Here is a 23,690-nt window from a genome sequence, read left to right as displayed (position 1 = left end):
CTGCCTCCCCCCAGGTCATCTACTACTCTGAGATGCACAAGATCTTCGGAGACCTGACCCAACAGCTTGACCAGCCCGGCCACTCGGACGAGCAGCGGGAACGGGAGAACGAGGCGAAACTGAGCGAGCTCAGAGCCCTCTCTATTGTGGCGGATGACTGAGCCCTGGCATGGGCCCCCCCCCGCCCCGACCCAAGACTCCTGGAGCACAAGTCAGCCTCTCCAGCCTGCGCCCTTTCCAAGCTCTGCTCAGGCCTCAGCCGGTGGGGGCCTTCCTCAGGAGAACTGTGGGGCTTGCGCCCCCGCCCCTGCCTCAGCACCCTCTGGAATGAGCCTGGTACCCGGAGCCCCAAGCAGGCTGCTGTCTCCCCACCCATGACAGGAGCCCACAGACAGGTAAGGAGCCTAGAAGAACTGCTTTCTTATTTTGAGAACCGGCCCAGCCCGGCACCGGGCCCCCCAGCCTGCAAGGGCCGGGGCTCCGTCAGCTCACCGGCGGCCTCAGCCGTGCGCAGGCTCGGTCCCACCTACCTCCCGAAGACCCGTCCTGGGGGTCCGCCCGTGCTGCAGCCTCCCCCACTGCCCCCCGCTCCGGGAGAGGGCCCGACACCGCCCTGGAGGGCGAGTGCTGTGGTCCCCCTGCCCCGACGGGCCCTCGCACCGGGTCACCGTGCTTGGCAGAGGCTCGCTCAGCCCACTTCTATCCTTTCGGTCAAGGGCAGGGAAGACCCGTCTGGAAGGTTCCCTAGGAAACGGATTCAACTTGTGCAAATGTCCTACCGCAAAAAAAAAAAAGTCACCGATTCACAGGCCTCAAAGCAACAACAGTGGGTTTGTGTCTCGACCAAATATTTGGAATTTTATTTTTTCAAGTAAAGTTTTCAATAAAATTTCTTTGTATTATTGTGCTGTAATTAAGGAAAGGAGGGGAGAGCCACCCCAGGTTTTTCTTAGGGTAATGCTGCCCCCTGCTGAGCTGGCAGGACCCCTACAGCATCCTCCCCGGAGCTGCCGGAGGCCCAGTGCAAGGGGGCTCTGCTCAATCTCCGTCGCCCGGCCCGCCCGGCCCGCCTTCGGGAGGCCACTCCACCTCCACCCGGCAGAGGCTGGGCCCAGGGCCAGGAGGAAGGGCAGGCGCAGAGGCAGACCTGGAAGAGGACGAAGGGAAAAGCTATGGAGGACACTTGGGTTTGTTTTTGACTTTGGTTTATTTAAAAAACAAAAAGAAAAAAAAAACAACTTTATATACAAAGTCAAACTGAAACCATGGATTATGGAAAGAGGTGAGACTTATGGGGCACAGGGAAAAGGCTGGGCCAGGGCCGATACCACACTGTGAACACGGGGGCCAGGGAGCTGAAGTGCTGGTTTCTTCTGGCAAGTCTGGGGTGGCTGCCACAGAGGGCACTGGCAGGCAGCCCAAGAGCACGCGCCCGCTGGCACTGACTCCATTCCTCCAAAGGCCACAGGAGACGTGTCCCCAGAACCTGCTCCTGTGACCTAGCAGGGTCTGTGCCATCTGGAGGAAGGGATCTTACCCCAGCCAGATTCCACGTCTGTTTCTTCATTTATTGGCATCAGACCTTAGGACAGTCAGAAGCCTTTTCCTCCCCTGTCTTACTCTAATCTGGAAGAGGACAGGAGAAAGCACAAGACTAAAGGGCCCCAGGAGAAACCCCAAGGTAGAGGGCAAAATGACATTCGAGGGGTGCAGAAGATGTTTAGTTGTAAGTGGAACCGGCTCCTCACTCGTCCGTCCCACACAGCACAGGCAACCCCGCCCTGGCGGCCTGAGCTCCCCACACAGGCTGAGCACAGGCGTCAGCGCCCGCCTCCGGCTCCCAGGTCCTGCTCCAGCTGCTTTCTGGAACCAAAGGGCTCTAACTTCAGCAGGCTCCATCGCTGACCTCACAGGACGGCAGCTCCTGCGCCAGGCCCCTCAGTTGCTAGGCGCTGGTTCCTCCTTCTCTACCCAGCTGTCAGCCTATTTGAAACAGACAGCACAAGAATTAGGACCCGAGGAGGCAGGACTACTACCCGCTTCCTCCTGGGGGGACCCGAGGGTGCAAGCTGCTGACCGGTGGGCGCCCTAAGAAACCAGTGGCTGGGGGAGGAGGCGAGATAGACCTGGCGTCACCCTGACCAAGCCTCCCGATGCCACGCCAGCTCTCCGCGGCTCACCTTCTCAACCATTCGCTGCATCTCCAGCTGCAGGGGGGTCAGGCGCCGCCGGAAGTCGTGCAGCAGCCGCTGAAGCTGGTTCTTCTGTCGCTCGGCTGTGCGGGCCGTGTCCTCAGCCTCAGCCAGCCGGGTGCGCAGCTCCTGCATGTCTGCTGCCAGTGTCTTGTTTGTTACTTCAGTGGCAGAGAAGCGGTTATGGCTCTCCTCTGGTGGGGAACATGCCAGAAAGACAGCTGCTAAGTTAAGGACCGGAGCACAGGGGAAGAAGCCTGAAGCCCAAGGAGCGGGGAGCCGCCTGGGCCAGGGTGCACATGCCTGCGCGGCCCATCGCCACAGGTCCCTGCAGCGCGGGCCACTCACCCAGCTTCAGTTCCAGTGTGTGAATTTTGTTCTCCAGATAGAGCCGGCCGCTGTCCTGCTGCTCTGCCCGTAGCAACAGGTTCCCCACGTTGATGAGGCTGCCGTTGTGGGACACCAGGCCTTTGTGTTCCGTGGGTGCAGCTCCTGGCTTTGCACTTTTCTCAGAAGGAGGTAGCAGGTCCAGGTTTCCTAGCAGGGGCCATGAGGAGGAGGTAAGCGTCGGGTCCTGGGAAACGACAGCAGCCCCGCCCACCCTGCACAGAGGGCTGCACAGAGGGCTGCACAGAGCCGGCACACACCGAAGAGCGCCTCCTCGGGAAGCCCGCCGTCTGGGCCCTCCGCGCGGCTGTACTGCAGGCTGCGGTACTGGCAAATGTTCTGGGTCACCACCCTGCTGACCAGCTGTTTGGCCTGTAGAAAACATACACCCAAGGTCCCCTCTGATGAGAAGGTGCAAGCCCTTGCCCCCGGGGTTTGGAAGAACTTAGAACTAGAGCATTCTGAGTCCCCCACGGGAATTAGGGGCGTGCCTTTGCCCAGTACGTGGGGTGAGGCCCCCTCAGAAAGGACCAAGGGGTGCGAGGGAAGGCACCTGCTCTGCACTGAGCCGGAGCCCAAGGGTAAGCAGAATCCTCTCCAAGTCTCGCCGGTGCAAGTAGCCACACCAGTTCGCATCAAAGAAGACAAACGCGAGAAGGCAGTCCAAGGGGAGCACAGCAGAGGGGTCCAGCTCCTTGGGCTGCAAGCAAAATAAGGATGAAGAGGATTATAAGTAGTTCTCTCAGCGACGAAGTCGCCCAGGACACAGCGCCTCCAGAGCGGCCTGGCTGACGCGATCACACCCAGGTGCCTTTCCGTGGGATACCTGACCCCAGGCCTACAAGCGAAGGCCTGTCGGGGGCGCTCCCGGCTCCAGGGCTGCCGCGCACAGCGGGACCGAGTGCACTCCCAGACTGGGCACCTCACTCGGGTTCACCCTGAGAGAGACCGAAAGGTCTCCTGGCTTCTACGCAAGTGCTGTTCCACAAGGCCAGACCGCATTTTGTTTTTTGTCAATCAACAGACACTGAAGTCATTTGGTAGAAGTGTCCCTCTCCAAGGACTGACCCAGGCCTTGTCACTGTCACTGAGGACGGAGGGGCAGGACAGAGGTCTCACCATGTCCTGAAGGGATGAGAACTCCATCTCGGACTGGTTGGAGGCAACAGACCGCACCTCGGAATCCTCCAGCTTGGCCCCTGCTACAGAAAGCCAGAGGTGAGCTCGGGGCAGGGGCCACACGGCCAGGTGGGCTCCAGGTCCGACAGGAGAGCTGGCGCCGGGGCCAGGACGCCGCCGGCGGGCGCCCACATGCGCCCCTGCCCCCAACCCCAGGCCTACCGAATTCCTCCTCGCCGTCGTCCCTCAGCAGCAGCAGCTCCGGGTCGAGAGCCATCTCACAGAGGTCCTCAGACGCCTCCCCCCGGGGCTTCTCCTCTTCCTCTCCCCCAGCAGACGGGGGTTTCGGCAAAAGCCCATCCTCCTTCTGTGGGGAACAGACCAAGAGGGGAAGGGCTGTCATCTGCGTGAACCAATGGTAACAATGGCTCACGCTGCACATGGGCCCCATGCAGGCCCTGCGTGGGCCTGCGTGCACCTTCATCTCATGGGATGTGTTTCATTACATAGGGTTCGGGGCAGACCAGGCGATTTCCAGACGCCTGGGGTTCTCCGCTTCAGACGGGGTTAAGAAACGCAACGCTCTGGTTGGCCACGCGCCTGTCCGCCTCAGAGCGCGCTCATCCTCAGATCCCCTGCTGCCATGCCAACCACACTTCCCACCTCTCCGCCCACCTCCCGCCTAGCACAGCACCCGCTAGCCGCTGAGGACACTCTCGGGCCCCGAGGCACAGGCAGGGGTTGACAGGAGTGCCGAGAGGAGACCCGCCAGGTGCCCAGAGCCGCGCCGGGCACCTGTCGCACAGCGGCCCCAGCGCCCGTGCAGGGCAGAGGTACTCACCGGTGGGGCGTCTGACTCGGCGGCTGCGCCCTCACTCTGTACCTCATCCTTGGACTCCTTGGCCACCTCCTCCTTGACCGCTTCTTCTTCCTTGGCCACCTCCTCCTTCTCAGGTTCAGGTGGGGCCACGACCTTCTCGGGAAGGCTCAGCAGCATCTTATAAATCCTATAGCCAAAGTCCCTCTGCAGCATCTCCAGAAACAGCTCAGCCAACACCATCACCTGGTGAAAGAGGCAGCGGGGGCCCCAAGCGTCAGGAGAAAGGTGTTCCAAGACCCGCCATGCACTTGCCCGCATGCACTGCCCCAGCGGTCTCCCCAGACTCCTCCGCCCACCTCAAAAGATATCCTCTCTTTTGGCCTCCGGTCCTCCACAATGCCATGGAGGGAGAGGTTTACACAGCCGGGGTGCGCCATGACAGCAGGCTCTAGAGGGGGCGGAGGGGCCTCTGGGAGATCGGTGTCCACTTCCTGCTGTGTGGTGACCTCCGGGTTCTCTGCATTCTGTTTAGGGGCGTCCGCTGCTTGCTCTGACGCATCAGCTGCCTGTTCTGTAGGCTCTGTTTCCTGTGACAAAAGCCGAGAGCGGTGACCACCGGGCTTGGGTCAGGGAACCTGCTCTCCCCACCTGCTCAGGAGGCTCCACCTTACCCCTGGCACCTCCTGGGCCGGGGGCGCTGCCTCGGCAGCTTTCTGCTGACACAGGGCCTCCCACTCCTCCAAAGTAGGCATGATGGTCCAGATATCCGGCAGGTACACCACCACAGTCTGGAGCCGCCTCGGGGGTCCCGGCTGCAAGTACTGAAACTCAGCAAAGCGCCACCTGCTCGCAGCAAAGGGAAAAAACAAGGTGGTGTCCCAGAACGTTCACAAGCAAGTGCTTCTGTTTCCAGTGAACATTTAATCAGCACATACTGCAAGCCAGGCTTTGGAAGTTCAAAAATAATAAAGACCGAGTCCTCGAGAAAGGGCCAGTGGGGAGGCCCCAGCCAGCAGACGTTTACTCTCCGAGCCGCTAAGGCACAAGGAGCAGCACCACAGGCCCCTGGGAGGGGGGTTCCTACCTGCCGAGCCCGGAGGGGCCAGCTGCCCTTCCACACACACCGCCCCCGTCTCGCTCACGGTCAAGGCGCCGTCTGTGAGGGCCGGGGGGAGGGGGAGCGGGGACTAGGGAGCAGAGGAGAGCTAACAGGTCAGAAAGGTACAGAAGCTTGGCCTGAACTCAACTCGCCAAGTGTGGGCCCTCAGATGGGAGCTCGGGGCAGCCACTCACCACTTTGTGCAGGCGCTCAAGTCAATGCCGGTCTGGGCTTGCGCACAGCGGATGGCAGTGCGGACTAGCACCTGCGGGTCGCCCTTGGGGTCGGGGCCATCCAGGGAAGGAGACCACTCTCCCCCAACCAGCACTGCCTCCTCTTCTTTCCGGCCCAGCAAAAACTGGAAGGTGAGATCGGGGATAAGAAACGAAAAAGCAGTTACCGGGGCCTCCCCCTGGGAGGGCCCCTGCTGCCACTGGGGCGTGCAGGCAGCAGGCCGTAGGGAGGGGTCCACATGGCAGTGGGGGGTGGCTTCTGCACCCGTGATCGTGACCCAACCACATAACTTCGTGATGAATGAGAATGGCTCCGAGCCATGCTGTGCTCCTGGTAAAAGGAGACGTATGGCAGCTCTGAAACTCCTTGCTCATGAATCGGAGCTCAGTGGCGTGACAGGGACTGGACATTATCCGTGAATGCATCTTGCCTAGGGGACTTCAGCACTCACCTTAATCTGCTTCAGAGGGTGCTCCGGCGTCTCCCTCGGCTCAGCCATGTCGTCCACAAAGAGCATGCAACAGCGATACAGTTCCTCCAGGCCCGGGGAAGAGAGCAGCAGTACCTGGCCGGGGTGGCAGGAAGGACGCACTCGAGAGTGTTCCCAGCCTCCAGCAGTGGGAGAGTGGCAGGCCCCCCCGCCGACGCACCTTGGAACTGTAAGCCGGGTCGCTGTCCGCAGGGAGGGGCTCGGCACCAGCGTCTGGAGCCGGCTCCTTCTCAGAGGACACCTGGACACGGCTTGGGTGGTGGAGGGAGAAGGGCTGGCTCAGAGGGAAGGCTGACAGCCAGCTCAGGTGCACGGCCAGAAAATCGGAGGGGACCAGGAGGCTTCGATAGCGGCGCTGGAGTTCTAGGAAGTCGCAGGCGGGGCTGCAGGGAGAAAGCACAGGGGTCCAGACGGAGCCAAGACTGAGTGATGTTTTCAAGACTGAGTGATGTTTTAAATGGGGCCATAAACAACGTGAAAAATAAAAGGACAAATTATTTTATAACCTGGGAAAGAACTTTCCAAGTAAGGCACATCTGGAAAAGAAAAGAGGGATCAGATCTGACCACCAAAATGTGACAACCTCTAAAGACCAAATAGTCAAACTGAGGGTGGAAAAACAACATTTGTGATACGTAACACAGAAAGGGCCGTTGTCGTAACAGAAGAGGAACCCAAAAATCACTAACCCTTAAAGGCTCACAAGTTTAAGAGAAAAGTGACATCAACAGACACTTAACGGAAAAAAAAAATAAGACTTAAAAGCCCATAAAATGCTCAATCTCTCTTATAAGTAAAGAAATGCAAATCAGAATATCACTTTTCGCCCACCAGACTGATAAAGATAAAAAGCTGGGTAACGCAGCGCCGGCAGAGGCCTGGGGAACAAGTCCTTCATGCCCTGGCGGTGAGGACAGAAACTGGTATGAGCTCTTTAAGGGAACAGGCAGCCTCCATCAAAGTTTGAAATCAAACTACACTTTGGGCCAGCCGCTCTATTTCTAGGAACGGATCTCCATAAAATGCTTGCACGTGTGCACACAGGTATACACAGAAGGACGTTTATGACGACAATGTTCAGGGTGAGTAAACACTGCCAATGGAAGGAGAGCTGGTTAAATAAATGGCAGTCCATCCATTCAGTGGAACACCACGTAGTTGCTAAAAAGAATGAGCTCAAGCTAGTAATTGTTAATATAGAATAAATTCAAGATATATTAAGTGAAAAAGCAAAGTACCAAACAGTATGTACAGTAGGCTTCCACTTGACATTTCTGTTTTAAAAAACACGGTTGTTGTGTGACTGTTAGCGGTCACGTTCTGACTTGCTGTGACAGGGAATCAGTGTCTTGGGAGGGGACGGAGCCCGGTGGATCAACATGGAGAACAAGAGGCCCTGCCTGTGCCAGGGGAGAGGGCCCGGTGGCACCGGGAAGGGCCGGGGCTGTACTTGGCTCTGGGAGTCTATCTAGTACGGCAGCTGGAGCCCTGGGTCTCCACTGCTGGACGGGACATGGACTCGCTCCTCTACCTCTCTGTCAGTCAGTTTCTGTCGGGGAGAAGCAGGCTTGCAGGCCAGTGTCCTTGTACAGGCTGTTGCACTTTCAAAATAATGCAGAGCATTCCTAGAAAACCAGTCCCAGAGCGTGACAGGGATTGGACATTATTGTCTGATGTTCCTGTCTTTCTCTCCTAGGAGCTGCAGTTTCTACCTGCATTGTAACTGCTATCGGGGTACCTGGATTTTGATTGGCAAACCATACAAATCATACAAAACAGCTTGCCGTAAGCATTTCTAGTGATAAAATCATCAAATTCTATCAGGGCATCCATGTCAGTGATGCTCTGCTGGCCAAAAGCTGAGATTTTGAAATAACGGCACATTAAAAAACAAAGACCACAACCCTGGCTTGTGTGGCTCAGTGGGTTGAGCACCGGCCTATGAACCAAAAGGTCGCCAGTTCAGTTCCCAGTCAGGGCGCTTATCTGGGTTTCAGGCCAGGTCCCCAGGTGGGGGCATGTGAGAGGCAACTGATCAATGTATCTCTCACACATCAATGTTTTTCTCCCTCCCTCTCTCCCTCCCTCCCTTCCCCTCTCTCTAAAAATAAATAAAGTCTTTTAAAAAAAAGACAAACAAAAAGTCACAAGAACACACATACACAAACTCCCCGCAGACGGTATCTCATTTGCGCAAGAAACCGTCACCAGCCGCAGCCCACACCTACCCGCCCAGCCGTGCCACTCACCTGTCCACAGTGTAGGGGGTGAGATGGACCCGGTAAGGAGGCAGGTCATGCCTTGGCTTCTTAGCGCCCCAAGGCTCTCCACCGGCCCGCTGTTTGCGCTTCTTGGAGTCGTAGTCATCGCTGGAGTTGATCCGTCACCGGAAGGAAGAAGCCACGCTGTTACTTACAGACTCAACATACACCGGCCTAAAAAGAGCTGGACATGATCTGACTCCCGAACATTAAAGAAATGGATAAAGAAGCCATGCTAATAGCCATGTAACAGGTTGCTATAAAGATATTAAAATGGAGCTTTAAATGCCTTCAATAACAAACCATTCATGTTAAGCCAAAAGAATAGTATGTAACACTATAAATACAGTAGTGCCTCAACTGTGAAAAAAGGGGAGAAAGCAGGCTTTAAAGGACTGAAATGAAATAATAATAGTGGTTGCCTCTAATAAAGCTTATGAATAATTTTTAAATATTTTCTGAACTTTATAAATTATAGTTAATATAATTTTTTGAAATGAGCATAAAAGAATTTAACTGATTTACTGTTTAATTTTTATTTATTGATTTTAGGCAGGGGGAGGAAAGAGAAAGAAGTAACGATTTGTTGTTTCACTTATTGATGCATTTATTGGTTGCTTCTTGTATGTGTCCTGACAGGGGATCGATCCCACGAAGCACCCTTGGCATATCAGGACAATGCTCTAACCAACTGAACTACCCTGCCAGGGCTTAACTGATTTTTTTTTTTAGGAAAAGACACATATATGGTACCTTGCTAAGGGTTCTATAATGTAAATTTTATTTAAAAAGACACTTCTCATAACAAACCCTCAGCAGTACACATTCAAGTCGTAAAGTACTCAAGCTCTGGAAAATTAATCCCAAGGAAGTTAGTTCAAAAGAAGAAAAAAGGAGGCCCTGGCCAGATAGCTCAGTTGTTTACAGCGCTGTCCCAACACACCAAGGTTGCAGGTTCGACCCCTGGTCAGGGCACAAAAGAATCAACCAATAACGCATATGCAAGTGGAAAAGAAAATCGATGTTCCTGTCTTTCTCTCTAAAAATCAATAAATTTTTTAAAAAGAAAAAGGATATATATATCCTTCATATATATATATATATGTATATATATGAAGAAATTCGAGCTAGGAGTAAGAAAACCACATATATCCTGCAATGTCTGAACTGATACCGTAAATAAGTAAAAGAATCATGCAGCCATTAAAACAACCATGAGAATTACATGGAAAAAATGTCTACTAAGAAGGTATAAAAATAACTTGAACTCTAAGATTAAAAGTATTGCCCTGGCTGGCATGGCTCAGTGGATTGAGCGCCAGCCTGTGAACCAAACGGTGGCCTATTCGAGTCCCAGTGCAGGACACATGCCTGGGTTGCAGGCCAGGTCTCCAGTAGGGGGCGTGCGAGAGGCAACCATACATTGATGTTTCTCTCCCTCTCTCCCTCCCCCCTCTAAAAAATAAATAAACAAATAATCTTTTTAAAAAATATTAAACAGTAAGAATATATATAGATGAAGACTAGAAAAGAGTACCGGGGGAAAGTAGCAATAAGTAATTTTTCTCTTCAAAATTATTTTCTGAAGATTCTTAAGAATGGTTACCTTTTAAGGGAAGAAGGGAATGTATATTTTTATACTTTTTTAACTTTACATAACAGTATGCACTACTCTGTACATTCTCATATAAATCATTTATCATTGTATCACTATTATGGGTTCAATAAATAGAAACAGCAGAACAGAAAAAACCTTTAGACCATTATCAAATGCCAGACTGATAAGGGGAAACCTCCCTCAAAAGTCTGATGAGAGAAATAAAATCACTGTCACTTCTTCACGCTGAGGCAGCTGGAGTGGATCTACTTACCAGGCCTCCGCTCTTTCCTCTCAGACGTGCCTCGGTCCCCTCCCCAGTCAGTGCTCCCCGGGGACTCAGCTGGTCAGAGTTAACACGAACTTGTTCTGTTCTCTTGTCCCTGTCGGGGTTACGTCCCTGCTCATTTGCATCTCTCCAAAAGCTGCCTTCTAATCCTGCTTTAATGGGATGTCAGTGCCTCCATGTGTCCAACAGAAGAAGTGTCCCCAAGTCATTTGACACCCCTCTCCGCCCACCCATGGCGAAGGAACTCTTCTGTAAACGCTGTCAGCCTCCCGTTAAACTGGGTGTTCTCCTGGATCCTGGGAATCCAGAGGCCCGTCCTCTCCTTATCGCGGCTTGTCAGGAACAGGTCCAAGGGAGCACCAGGGGAAGGCATCTCAGGGGCCTCAGCAGGAGGAGGCCTTGATCCCTGCATCCCAAAGCCTAAAATTCAAAATCAGGCCTGGCTCCCAGCCAAGGCGCTCATGTGGCTGACTCCCTTATGACCTGCTGCTCTCACCAGAATGACCTGATTCTTACTACCCCCTTTCCTGCTCTGCAAATTCTACCAGCTGACGGTAGTATCTGCCCTTTCCCTAGAAGCCATGACACTGAAGCATTATAGCCGAAGTAACATAACACCGGCCTTGCACACAGATTGACATATTCAGGCTAATCCCATGCAGCTGACTGTATAGAAAGGCTGAAAGTTCATAGCAACCATGGATTCCCATCCAGGCTACGTCATTCCTGGGCGCACTCGCTGTGATTTTGTAATGAAGACTTTCACAAATTCACAGAATAGAGATGGACATCCTTGGAAATTGAAGACCAGGAAGACGCACCGGATGAGAGAGGTGGGTGTATGCGAAATATATACCCGTGAATTGAGCACGGGACAGCGTGTTTCAAAGTAGTGAATACAACATGGAAAACAGTCCTAGACAAGCAAAGCGTCCCCCTAGTTACAATTTACAGATGACCTGTCCAAAGAGAGCAAACACTAGCTTCAGCATAGAGGCTATAGCTATGCCACTTTGTCTAAACTTGTTTTATTTTTTTAAGATTTTATTTATTTTTAGAGGAGGGGAGGGAGAAAGAGAGGGAGAGAAATATCAATGTGTGGTTGCCTCTCGTGCGCCCCCTGCTGAGGACCTGGCCTACGACAAAGGCATGTGCCCTGACTGGGAATCGAACCAGCGACCCTTTATTTCACAGGCTGGCACTCAATCCACTGAGCCACACCAGTCAGAGCTGTCTAAACTTTGAGTTACTTCATGAACCTTTTAAGTGTTCACCTTGGATGACATTCTCAACCCTCACCATGTAATAATCTACTGGAATCTGGAATCAGGGGTTCCTTCTCAGTACAGTTCTCATTTCATAAGAGAGCTAGACCACGAGAGCATGTTCTGGAGTGATGGAAGCTTTCTTTTTTCAACTTTTAAAGAGAGGGGAAGGCGGGGGAGGGGGAGAAAGAGAGGGAAAGAAACATCCATATGAGAGAAACATCAATTTGTTGCCTCTCACATGCCCACAACTAGGGACCTCGCCTGCAACCCAGGCACGTGCCCTGACCAGGAATCAGACAAGTAACCTCTCGGTTAGCAGGCCAGTGCTCAATCCACTGAGCCACACCAGCCAGGGCGGAAGTGTTCTACACCTTAAGAGGAATGAGGGTCACGTGGGATTTTCCATTTGTCGAAATTGTCCAGTTAAGACTTGTGCATTTCAATCTTTATAAATTTTACTTTAAAAAAAATTTACCCTAAAAAAATCATGTAGAGAGAGGTAGAGAGAAAAGAAAAATTGCAGATGTAGATACCTGAAGCTGGGTAATGGGTATGTGAGAGTTCATCCTTTTCTGTTTACTTTGCTTATACTTCAAATTTTCTTCAATAAAAAGTTAAAGTAAGGCCAACAGATAGAAATAAAACAAGTCTTAAGCAAACGAGTCTTAACTGCCCTGACTCCTAGGGGCTTAGGCAAAACCCTTTAGGGAGCGAGCAGGGCAGCATAAAGAATGCGTGAGCCAGAGCGGACAGGCATCATGCTCCCGGCAGTCCCCCGGCGCGCAGAGGTGATGCAGGGCAGCCTGGGAGGCCCGAAGGCCCAAACCCACCACGCCTGCTCCGCGCAGGGCCCAGGAGCTGTCTGTGCAAGGAGCTATCCAAGGCACAGGCCTAGACTTCTGGGCGGAGTGCAACATTCTAACCCCACGCTGATGTATACAATGTATAAACACAAATGTTTTATACTAGGAATTAAAACATATGCAACAAAGTTACTTTTTTGGACAATTACTATTTCCTTGATCTGATTCTTACTATCTCAATCTCAGGGACTAGAAATGAAAGGGAAAATTATATATTGAGAAAATTTCAATATGGTTATTTTGAAAAGATGAACTACCAAATCCCTGCTTGCTGAACCAGTTTATAAAGTTCCATTATTTTTATATAATTCGCTATATGTCTGCTTATTTTAGGGTAAAGGGACTAGGATCTAGGTGCAGGAAGCGAATGTCATGTCAACGAGGGGCAGAGAAAGGGACAGCGCTCCTAGAGGCAAATGAAGAAAAGGAAACATTTTCCTGGTTGAACATCCTCTTACCTTCGGCCCTGATCCAATCGGCCATGAGGGCCCCGAGCAGGAAATCGGTTCAGGTGGCTCAGATGAAGTGTATGGGACGTTTGGAAGAGACTCAGAGCTGCAGAGGAAATGGCTGTGACTGAAAAACTCTAAGCATTGGACCTCCCTGTCTCTTTCAGTGCACAGAAGTACCCACTTCTATTCACAGAGCAGCAACTTGACAGTTACAAGTCCATTCATTCATCCAGAGTATCCCATAAAGCCACACCCCAACACCCATGCCACTGGTACTCACGCTTCTGAGGAAAGAGGGGGGGAATCCGGTGAGGCTGGAAGATCAACTGAGGCTGAGCTCCCAGAATCCCTTGCTTCTGGCCCAGGGCTGCTACGTGTAGAAGGGGAGGTGCTGGGGACTTCAGTAGGGGCTGCAGGACAGTAACCAGGAAATTCAGGGCTTCCCACGGCTGCCTGCCGTGCTCACCATGCTCGGACAGATGCAGCCCCGCCCCCTCGACAAAAGAAAGGTTCTCGCCCAGCATTCAGAAACAGTGGCTTCCCTCCCTCCCCTTTCCAGTGCACGCGGACAAGGAGAGATGAATACCTGGTTGGAGAGTGTTTGCACCTTGACAGCATTCCAAGGCACTGCCTGGCCTGGGTTGTATGCAGCCTTCACCAGCACCTTCTCACCCAGCTGGGGCAGCCGGCCCTTCACCACACTGCCAGCACACAAGCCAGGAGGCCCAGTCAGGAGACCCGGCCAAGCCCCCCCGACCGCCCTGACGAGCCCTTCCCGTCAAGGCGGCTCCCCCCTGGCATAAAAACGGCAAAGCGACGGCATGAGAGGAGCCCCCCGAGCATGGTGACAGACCGCGTCCAGCGAGCGTTCCCAACAGACCAGCCTCCGACCTACCTTAGCTGAAAGAAGACCTCTTCATCCACCACCCCAAAGTAGTCGTGCAAGCTGGTAACAATGCCGGTGAAGACCCGCTGCTTCTCCCCACCCTGGAAGAGGAGGTGCAGCCTCAGTAAGGAGCATTGGGCCATCTTCTGCTGTAGCATCTCACCCCTCTCCACCCCCCGCCCCAGCTCAACCCCAGCACTGCATCCGGGTCCACATGGAAGGAGGGGCGGGGGCATTAGGCTGACCCTTGCATCCCAAGCTTCTTCCAGGGTTCCCAGCTCTTGTGTTCCAAGAGGTCCCCTAAAGATTTCCCTGGAGCCAGCGCTTAGCACTCCCCAGTCCAGGTGTCTAGTCACCTCTCCCCCACCCCGGGGCAGCAGTGTCAGGAAGGACGAACACTGTGGTGTCAAAATGAAAGTATCGGGCACCCACGCACGCCGGGCTGGTCCCCAGGGCTGAAGCTCACCGGTGAGGACGCCCGGCCTACCTGAAGGTGCCTGGCATTCTGGGACAGGTCTGTGGCCACGGGAGGCGTGAGCAGACCAGGAGGAGGACCCAGAAGAGATGTCGAGGCTGTGCCTACGGGACAGAGGCGCAAATTCCAGGGGCTGCACCACCTCAGGCACTGCCTTCAACCAGGGCAGCGAGTTTCAACCTCTTCCACCTCGTGGCGCACACAAACTAATCACTAAAATTCAGCACACCAAAAAATACAGTTTTTGCTGCTCTAACAAAAAAAAGTCATCATTTTGATTCGCTCACACCAAATAACTGTCGCTGTGTTGGCTGTTGTCATTTTTTTTTTTTTTTTTTTTTTTTTTTTAGTTTGACAACTTAAGAGAAGAGGTCAGTGCCCCTGACTAAATAGTCACGCATTGCCTGGTTTAAAAATTCTGGCGGCAAACAGCGTGCCTGTCACCGCACCCCCAGCTGAAAACCACTGAGCTAGAGAACAGGCAAACCAAAAGGGCGAAGCGGCCCCGAGCCACCCTCCACAGGGTTTCGCTGTCGACCCCGCAGTCAGCTCCTGTTTTCCTCGGCAACGTCAGCAGCAAACTGCGCTCCACCAGGGAGACCCCAAGAGCCGCGCTTTTCGCAGGCTAACTGTAAAGCGCATCCTTCTTCGGTAGGAGCCCCGGTAGGGGAAAGGCGACGGTCACCTGAGAAGTTGCGTCCCCCTGGAAGTGGGTTGATCCGCTGGCGCTTAAACTGGGACATTTGGGAATGTTGTCCTCTTTCAGAGTCTTAGGGGGGAAAAACCTTCAATCAGGAAAGAAATAAGTTAACAGCTCATAGGGGAATTTTCCATCAACCCCAAAACAGGAACTAAGTATCCTGAGGGGAGCAGGGAGAATGAATGGAGGCGATGGATGGAGGGAACGTGAAGAGCAGCAAGAAACGCGGCGATCACACGGCTCCAGGGGGCCCTCGCCAATAGCCCGGCGGCGGGGGACCCTGTCCGGCTATTGTAAGGACAAGCAAACTGAAGCTCAGAGGCCGAGACTCGCCCGGGGCCACACAGCCAGTCCGCGGCACAGCGGGGACGCACACCCTGGCCTCCCAGCCGCGCAGCGAGCCTCTCCCTGCGCGCGCCACCCCGACGGCGGAGGGGCCGGGGGCCGGAAAGAGCCCCGGGGACCTTCATTCATTCAAACACGTCGGCCACAAGGCTGCCCGCAAGGCCCGGAAAAATGGAGGAGGCTGCTGCGGGAGGGGAGACGCGAGGGCCTTCTCCCCGGAAGCCCGGCCCGTAGCCCCCCGGCCCGGCCCGGGGGCCGGCAGCCGCGCGGCCCGGCCGACCGCGGATCCGGCTGCGCGCCCGCCCTCCGCTCCCGCGCTGCCCGGCCCTGCGCTCCTGCCTCAGCGGCCGCCGGTGCGATCGCCGGGCCGGGACGGGCCAGGCCGCCGCGGGAGGCCGGAGGCGCGCGGTCCCTCCCCCTCCCGCCCGCCCCCGGGGCCGAGGCCGTTGCCAGGGAGACGGGGCTTGCCGTCCGAGGGGGCTCGGCGCCCTCGGCGGCCCGTGCACCTTTGCTGCCCGGCCCTCGCAGCCCCTCGGCTGGGGAGGAGCGAGGGGGCAGAAGGGCGGCGGGGGGCCAGCCAACCCACCTGCGGGCCAGGGCCGCGACACCGGGGGGACAAAGACACCCGGAACCACCACCGCCGCTGCTGCCGCCGCCACCGGAAGCGCCTCTCCGGAAACGCGACCACTGGTCGGAAGCTGCCACTCTCCCGGATATGGTCCCTCCCCCCGCGGCACCGATCTCTCCCTCCCCCACGCCGGCCTGCAGTCCCGCTCCGACCCGCGAGCGGAAGTGCGCCTCCCCCCGCGGACGCGCGCTAGGAAGCCGCGCCTGGCTGGTGTCCGCGCTTAAGTGTCCCATTAGAAAAATGGGCTTCGGAGAATTGGTTCTTTGTCCGAAGACAGCTGGAGGGCGGCCCCAAGCCGAAGGACGGGCGCGAGCCTGCCTCATAGGGCAGACCCGGAGATTGCAGTCGCCCAGCCGACCGGCGGCCCGCTCGGGGAGGCCTTCCTGCGTCTGACTCAGGCTGCTGACCCCAGCCCCAGCCCCGCCCCTCCACGGGGGCACCACACACACACTCCCTCCATCCTCTGGTGCCTGCAGACTAAGCGTTTCCCATTTCTCAATTAACAGAAAGCTAGGACTAGACAGGTTATGGTAAGACAAACTGCCACAGTATTTAGGGAGGCATTTACAGAGCTCTTAATGGACTTTTCCTTTCGTCCTCACGACGGCGCTGGGGTAAGCAGCTCAGGAATTAGGGCTGTGACTCAGATAGGGAACCTTAGAGGCCTCGCTGAAATGACGTCCTCCAAGTCCTGCTGCTGGTCACTGGCCGTCGTAATCCCCATCGCCAACTCCAATCCCTCCTTATCCCCTGACCTCCCAGTCATCCCTCCGGTCTAGCCGCCCTCCGACACCCCTAGCCCCCCCTTCCCTAGTCGTGTAACCTTCACAAAGCACTCTGAGACCGCTCAATCTCATTTTATTCTCATAACAAGCCGGTGAGGTAGGTAGGTCAGGCGTCAGGATACCCCCCGGGAGATGAAGTGGGAAGCTCCGGCTCAGACAAGTTCAGGGGGTTCTGTCCAGGCCTGAGAGCCAGCACGGGCCTTGGGTCTCAGCTCTGACGTGTAAAGGCTGGGAAGGAGCAAAGCAGCTAAGAAGAGACCCTGCAGGTTGCTCCGCTGGTCCCCACGTGTCTCCCAACCCTCCCGCTCCTGCTGCGGTCTTCAGGGGCTCTGCTCCCCGGGCAAGACCCAATGCGGACACAGCCGAGGCCGTGCCCTCCCTGCCGGGGCCTCCCGTGCAGGAATGAGGAGGAAAGCCGGCCTCCAGGATCAGCCACTGTCCACTGAGGCGTGAAGGTCAGTCCCATCCTTCTGCAGCGACCCCGCCTAGAAGCCCAACTTTTTGAGTGTGTGATTCAGGAGAGCTGGTAGGATCCACTCAGTTCATGACAGTGACAGTCTCGCAGAGACACGTGCAGTGTGTTATTTCGCACGCACACCTGCAGCACACTGGGCCCCAACATCACCACGCCAAGCACGCTCCAGGGGTGCCCGATGGAGCCGTTCACGTTGTCCTGGCTCGGGGACTTCCGGCAGCCAGCGAGGTGCCCCGGGGCAGCCACACCAGGGCTCCCTGCCAGGCTGCTCAGAGGAGAAAGACTCAGCCCTCGCCTCAGAGAGGATGGCAAGCGTCAGCAGCTTTCACTGGCAGTGCCCAAAAACAGCAAAGGGCAAAGGGCAAAGAAGACTTCACTGCGCGCCCCTCCCCCCAGGGGCACACCTGCACCTGGAGGTCTCAGCAGACAGAAAGGTTTTTTGCTCGTTGCTTCTTCACCACCAACGATGGCATAAAGGTCTTCCGGAGGGGGCGACATGAAGGTCTTTCAGGAAGGTCCCTTGACCCAATCCTGCGGCAAAGGCAATGTGGCCTGAGGTTAGGAGAAGGACACGAAGGTGACGATGGTCCCCGAGGGGATCAGGACCACTTGTCTGCCGCAGGGGTGGTAACTGGTAAGGTGCTCCCCCCCGCCCCCCGCAAGAGTCATTCAGCATAACCACCCCCAGGGGCCACTGTGGAATCACCTGTGCCCCCACATCGCTTGCCCGGCGCACGGGGAGGCAGCCTAAGCTTCCGCTCCGAGGGCCAAGGGCCTGCGAGGCTGCCCTAAGGAGACTTCCCACACTCTGGTCCTGGTTCTGCCACTGACTCCCCGTGTGGCCTCAGGAAAGCAGCCTCCCTCCCCTGCCCAGCCCCGAGCCTCGTCTATCAACAGGGAGTTTTAACTACTTTCTGTTTCTTCCAGCACCCTCTCTGCGACTGTGTCACTCCGATTTCCTAGGGACAAAGAGAACCAGCAGGGCAACCTCAGTATCCTGGTTCACCGCGCCCCTCCCTCCGCCCTCACGGAGCTGGGCCACGGCGCTCACCGGGTAGCAGGGCCAGCGGGAGGCGTGGCGGGCTCCGGGCACTGAGGGCTCTTCCAGCGAATCCGATTGAGAAGGACCTTGACCTTGTTCCAGTGGGAGAGATCCCGCTGAGCAGAGAATGAGGGGGTCACCACAGAGCCCCACCCCACAGCACACCAGACACAGCTGTCCCCACAGCCAGAGGTCCCCCGCTCCAAACAGGAATCCTCTCATCATCCCAGAGTGTCTGGCCTTTATGGCACCCACACATGCCACCCAGCCCCACCTCCGCCTGCCCCCTGCCCCGGATACACCCATCACCCACCTTGTGACTCTGGGAGGGTGGAACGGTGGGAGCCGGCTCTGTGGGGGCCTCTGACAGCCCGGGGGGGTGGGTACTGGGCACCCACACCTTTGGGAGTGAAGCTCTTTTTACACCTTCAGAGAGAGAATCAGATGACCCAGAGCGCGGAACAGGAACACACCCCTCAAGCCCAGGGCTCGGGGGGCCTGCCTCGGGCCCTGGGCCGGCCGGACGCGGAGGGAGACACGGTTGCCCCATACCTGTCTCCCTCGTCCGGCTGAGCAGCTCCCATGACCCAAGCAGCCCGCTGCCGGGGGCAGGAGAGGATGGAGGCGACGGGGCCAGGGCCGACTCCTCCTCCTCCGCAGGGTCCTGTGCACAGGAGAGAAGGGCACACGGGCCCTGAGCAGAGACCGAGGCGGAGCTGAAGGAAGCCCCCCCACTCCGTGCCCACCGCTGCCACCAGGCTCACTCACCCCAGGGGGCCTCTGGGTCTGCAGCTGCAGCTGCAGCTGCTGGAGCCTCGCCATCTGCTCTAGCACCAGGCACAGGTGTTCCAGGTAGCGAAGGCCCTGTCCCGGGAGGCAGGCCCAGGCTTCGGGCCCCACGCCCCTCACCTGAGGGATGTTGTGAGGTGGGGAGCCCTGAGCTCAGCCAGACTCCCACCCTTGGAGGCCGTCAGATGGGGGCAGAAGGGCAGGGAGAGGAGGACCATGCACCCAGCTGCGCCCCCCTTCCCGTGCAGCCAGCCAGCCAGGTGCCAGGCATACCTGCCCACCTCCGCACGCACAGCTGGGAGTGGGGTGAGACAAGAAGCGGTGACACACCCACCAATTAGGGACAGGAACGCCCCACCCTGAGAGAGCTCCGGGGAGAGTGACGAGGGGCCTCCACCCTCTCTTCACCCAGCTGAGTGTGGGCACTCACCACCTCTGCTTCTTCCGGGCCTGCCCCTCGGTCGGTTTCTGCCTTGCTGGCCTCCCGGCCCCTTCCTCCAAAAAGGGGCACTTCGTACTCAGGCTTCCTTCTCGGCTTCGGGGAGCGGTGGTGTCCTGACAAGCTGGCAGGCGGAGTGGGGAGCTGGCTGGAGCGCTCCAGCACCTGCTCTAGCTTGCGGCTGGCCAGGAGCCGGCCCAGGTGGGCAGGGGGCTCCGTGGGCAGGGCCAGGGGCTCAGGGCTCCCCACAGGCTCAAAGTCCAGAGAGTCTTGAGAAAGGCCCGGCGCGCTGGTCAGGGCGCTGTCCCCAACCGCCATCTCCACTCCTGAGTCCCGGGAGGCCAGCTTGAGAAGTGGCATCTGCCCCAGGGCACCCTTCAGCGCGCCATCCGGCTCCCAGCAGCCCCCCGCGCACGCGGGAGAGGCGTCCGGGATCCGGCGGTAGGCGCTGGTGACTCCAGGCACGACACAGCTCTGCGCCGAGCTCTGGCCAGCCCCATCTGCAAGGAGAGCGAGAGTCGCGCTGGGCAGGCCACCCCGGCCCCCGGCATTCCCGGCAGCTGAGACATTCCCCGGGGAGGAGTGTCCGGGCCAGAGGGGAGGGGAGGAGCCGGGCTGGCCGCAGCCCGCCCGACCCCCGTTCTGCGGGGCTCTTCTCACAGCAGCGACTGTCAGCGGTCAGGCCGCTGGCATGGGCGGTGGGGTGGGTGCGGGAAAGGCTCTCCTCTTCAGCGGCTCCCGAGGGCCCACCTTCCTTCAAGGAGGGGCTGCCTTCCTCCTGGGAGCCCTTGCGCCCTGCCCTGGCCCTGGGGTCCGCCTGGGACTTCCGAGTCATAAGTGGGGGAGCTGAAGCCTCTTCCACTGCTCCCCAAGGGCGAGTGTGACTGTGCACCCTGCCTCAGGGAGGGGGAAGGGCACAAAGAGGGTGCCAGCAGGCATCAGGGTGCTGGGTGAAGTCCCTCCTGGCACTCGGGGGGGGGGGCGTCAGGGAGAGGGGAGTAATTAAAAATAACAATAGCTATAATATTTTGGGGTTTTGTCCTTTTAAGCGAAAAATAGTGAAGATTTTGTGGAGAGTTGGAGAGAAAAACCTTAACCGGAAAAAAGGGAACCGGGGAAGGCGGGGCAGGAGGAGACATAGACTCGTTGCCAGTTCACTATCACCTGGGTGCCCAGCCCTCCTACCATCTGGGTGCCCTCATTGTCACTAGTGATGCAAAAACGGAAGCTGGAGAGGGTGGAGGACTCTCCGCAACTCCCAGCCGGCCCCGCAGGCAGCCGGGCGCCAAGCCTGGCCCCTGGGCAGGGAAGTGGGCACGAAGCCCGCCCCGCGGCGCCTGTGGACAGGGGTCCGTCGCCGCCGAGGGGGCTTTCGGAACTGCGGGCAGCGGCCGGGGCCGGTGGGGAAGGATCTGAATCGGGAGTTAGAGGGACGCCGGCCCGGAGGAAGTGGGATGGAGATGGTGACTGATTTAATGTCCGAACTCTGAGGGTTTCCGCGTGCAAGGCGCAAAAGGAGGCCACGAAGCGGGCGCGGCGACGTCGCGCGCCCCAGGCGGGTGTGCGGGGTGGGGCACGGCGCAGACGGGGGTCAGCGCTCCGGAGTGGGCGCCAGGGCGGGAGGCTCTGCCCGCCTTGGGGTGGGCGACTCACCCCGGCCGCCGCGCGGCTCCACGGCGAAGACGCGCCGCCGGCCCAGCATGGCCCCTCTCACCCCGGCCGCTACAGCCGGACAGCGCCCTCGGCCCGCGTCCCCTAGGCGCTGTCGCGCGGCGGCTTCGCTGGCTGGTGCGTCCTGACCCCTGGGCGCGTCTCCGGGCCACTTCCAGCGGGTGGGGGGCGGGGCAGGAGGAGGGTCGCAGGTGTGAGGGGAGCGGGGGTTGCACGCCGGGCCACGTGCGCCTGGGCAGCCCCCAGGGCCGGCTGGGCGTGCAGGACCCCGGTCCGCTCCCCTTCGGACGCTGATCCTCTGTGCTTCAGGCCGGGGCAACCCCGCGCTCCGGCCCCGGCCCCGGAGCAGGGCCCCCCGCCTGGGGTCGCCTTCTGGCTCGCTGCGCGGGCTCACTCCGCCTCCGGTTCACACGCGGAGCCGGCCTTCCTGCCGCCCAGATGAAGCCGGCGGGCGGGGACTGGACCGGAGCGCGGAAGGAAATGGAGCCCCACGTGCTGGCCGTGGGAAGGCCGCTGACCAGGGCGCAGACGCCCCTGCGCTCCCAGCTGTGTGCCTGGGGCGCGTCCCACCGCCACTCAGACGCTGGCGCAAGATGGGGGGAGTGATTTGTACCCCGGGGGGAATCCTTTCCGACAGCTGCAGAGCACCCGTGGGTCCCCGCCGTTCTGACCCCCTCCTCTCCCACCTCTTTCCCGGGGACCCTAAGGTGGGGGCTGGGTGGGACTTCAGGACTGGGGGAGAAGGGAGCCAGGGGAGTGGCCTGGAGGTAGTGCGAGCGCAACAGCCTCCTGGTCCCCGCTCCTGCCCTCTTTTGCCCACACGGCTCCTCCCCAACCCTCAGTCCAGGGCCTGAAGGGGCTGGGAGTCCAGGCAGCTGCTGAAGTGAGACAGCCTGGTGACCGGATGGGCTTGTGGCCTCTAGGAAACCTCATTCTCCTGAGGAAGGCAACCTGGCTGGAAACCCCCAGCAGGACTCAGATCCCCTGGAAGCAGACGAGGGAGCTGGTGGACGTGCAGACCCGCACCTGACCCTGGGGGGGCGGGGCGGGGCGGGGCGGCAGGGCTGGCGCCCGGGAGGAAGTGGCTGCTTGCTGGGAGGGAAGGATGTCTGCCCACCCCTTCTGCTCCCAGCTCCTTCCGACCCCTTCTCAAACACGCTACGCAGGAGCCTTCACCAGAGAACCACGAACTACAAGATTCTAACTTTATAAGATCACGGAACAGGCCTACAGCCAAGACCAGGAACGGAAGAATGACAGCCAGGTGCTCGAATTGCCAGCGGTTCTTAACACCTGACTGTCAGGCCAAGCAAGCCCTTGCCCACTGGCCCTGGGTCCTCTGGGCCGCCACCTCCTGGCCTATCCTGGAAGCACCCGCTCCCCTTCCTGCTTCCCTCAGACAGAAGGGGAAGCAGAGAAGGGGACCAGAGGTCTTGTACCAAACCCCCCAGGCCCTGCTACACCCGACACCGGCCCTCCCGGGGTAGGAGGGAAGGAGGGCTGGCCAGTCCTGTGGCTTCCTCCTCCCAAAGTGGGGGGGGGGGGCAGGAAACTTTGCTAGATCTCGCCCTGAATTTGGAGAATGCGGGGCCAAATTCCAGGCAGCAGTCTCCTCGGTGACTCCGGGCAGGAATGCATCTGAACAGGAAGCCAGCCAGCAGGAATGCAGTGCCTCAGCACAAGGCTTTGTGCGGCCTCAAAAGAACCCCCCCACACACACACCCTAGTACACACTCCACTCCAGGCCATGTCTTCCCTCCCACCCCACCCCCTGCGGCAGATATGCCAGCCCCCTCAGGGTGGTCGGACACCTTGGGGCCCGGGCACACACTGCCCTCCCACCTGCCTCCTGCTGCCCTGCCTGGCAGGGGTCCCCACAGGACCACCTCCACAGCCTCGCCTTCACCGACAGCTGCAGGACAATCATCTCCCCTCCCGTGGCACCACGGGCACAGCCAAGAGCCTGGAGGCAGTGCCTGCCAGACTAGAGAGGCCTGGGAGCCACAGTGTCCCCCCTGGGGGCCCAGAGGGCTGCCTCTGGTGCTGGAGGGCAAGAGCACGCCACCCCCGGCTCTGGGTTCCTTCCACAGTCCCCTCCCCTTGCCAGCTCGGAGTTCCTAGACCAGGCAGCCACCCTCCCTGTCCTCGGTTTCTCTATTTCTCTAGAGACAAGGGCGATAACAGCGTGCCTATCCAGTTGTGACGATTAGACTTGCACACTTCCAACCTCCCTGGCACTTTAGAACTGTCCAGCTGTAGAACTTCGGGAGAGTCACCTTCTCATCTCCAGCCGAAGGGGGCTGTATTACAGGCTCTCTCGGGCCACTGCTAACCTGAATCGGTCACCATGGCTGACGTTATTCCCCAACAGGCAGAAGATGCTA

The 23,690-nt window shown here is 57.9% G+C and overlaps 3 protein-coding genes across 5 annotated transcripts in view; 1 reads left to right on the top strand and 2 right to left on the bottom strand.

Moving 5' to 3' along the window:
- The window catches only part of BIN3 (bridging integrator 3), a 41,306-nt gene extending 40,417 nt beyond the window's left edge, over positions 1 to 889 (top strand). For both annotated transcript variants that reach the window (XM_054578976.1, XM_054578977.1), the window contains one exon: positions 15 to 889. In XM_054578976.1, coding sequence (XP_054434951.1) covers positions 15 to 161 — 147 coding nt within the window. In that variant the 3' untranslated portion in view covers positions 162 to 889. The remainder of the gene's footprint in view (positions 1 to 14) is intronic.
- Positions 890 to 1,118: 229 nt separating this feature from the next.
- Positions 1,119 to 16,156, bottom strand: CCAR2 (cell cycle and apoptosis regulator 2). Of its 2 annotated transcripts, none has more exons than XM_054578974.1 (21): positions 16,064 to 16,156; positions 15,118 to 15,217; positions 14,445 to 14,536; positions 13,967 to 14,058; positions 13,658 to 13,772; positions 13,352 to 13,481; positions 13,078 to 13,174; positions 8,591 to 8,710; positions 6,502 to 6,724; positions 6,303 to 6,416; positions 5,812 to 5,975; positions 5,190 to 5,361; positions 4,875 to 5,105; positions 4,540 to 4,761; positions 3,921 to 4,065; positions 3,699 to 3,781; positions 3,133 to 3,279; positions 2,840 to 2,951; positions 2,541 to 2,729; positions 2,181 to 2,386; positions 1,119 to 1,983 (listed from the first exon to the last, which is right to left on the bottom strand). In XM_054578974.1, the coding sequence occupies exons 2-21, from the start codon at positions 15,173 to 15,175 to the stop codon at positions 1,939 to 1,941; spliced, it is 2,757 nt and encodes a 918-aa protein (XP_054434949.1). In that variant the 5' UTR covers positions 15,176 to 15,217; positions 16,064 to 16,156; the 3' UTR covers positions 1,119 to 1,938. The 2 variants fall into 2 exon arrangements, with proteins under 2 accessions (XP_054434949.1, XP_054434950.1); XM_054578975.1 differs by having other exon boundaries at positions 3,699 to 3,778.
- Positions 16,157 to 16,953: 797 nt separating this feature from the next.
- CUNH8orf58 (chromosome unknown C8orf58 homolog) lies at positions 16,954 to 21,337 on the bottom strand. The gene is made up of 6 exons (XM_054578786.1): positions 21,289 to 21,337; positions 19,627 to 20,135; positions 19,143 to 19,316; positions 18,721 to 19,071; positions 18,417 to 18,523; positions 16,954 to 17,896 (listed from the first exon to the last, which is right to left on the bottom strand). Exons 1-6 carry the CDS (start codon positions 21,335 to 21,337, stop codon positions 17,785 to 17,787), a joined length of 1,302 nt encoding a protein of 433 aa, XP_054434761.1. The 3' UTR covers positions 16,954 to 17,784.
- Positions 21,338 to 23,690: the final 2,353 nt, after the last annotated feature.

This window comes from Pteronotus mesoamericanus, unplaced genomic scaffold, assembly GCF_021234165.1.
Source record: "Pteronotus mesoamericanus isolate MK-2021 breed Mesoamerican mustached bat unplaced genomic scaffold, CSHL_Meso_final contig_502, whole genome shotgun sequence".
NCBI lineage: Eukaryota > Metazoa > Chordata > Mammalia > Chiroptera > Mormoopidae > Pteronotus > Pteronotus mesoamericanus.
Note: the sequence above shows the minus strand (reverse complement) of the source record. Positions and strands in the feature narration are given on the sequence as shown.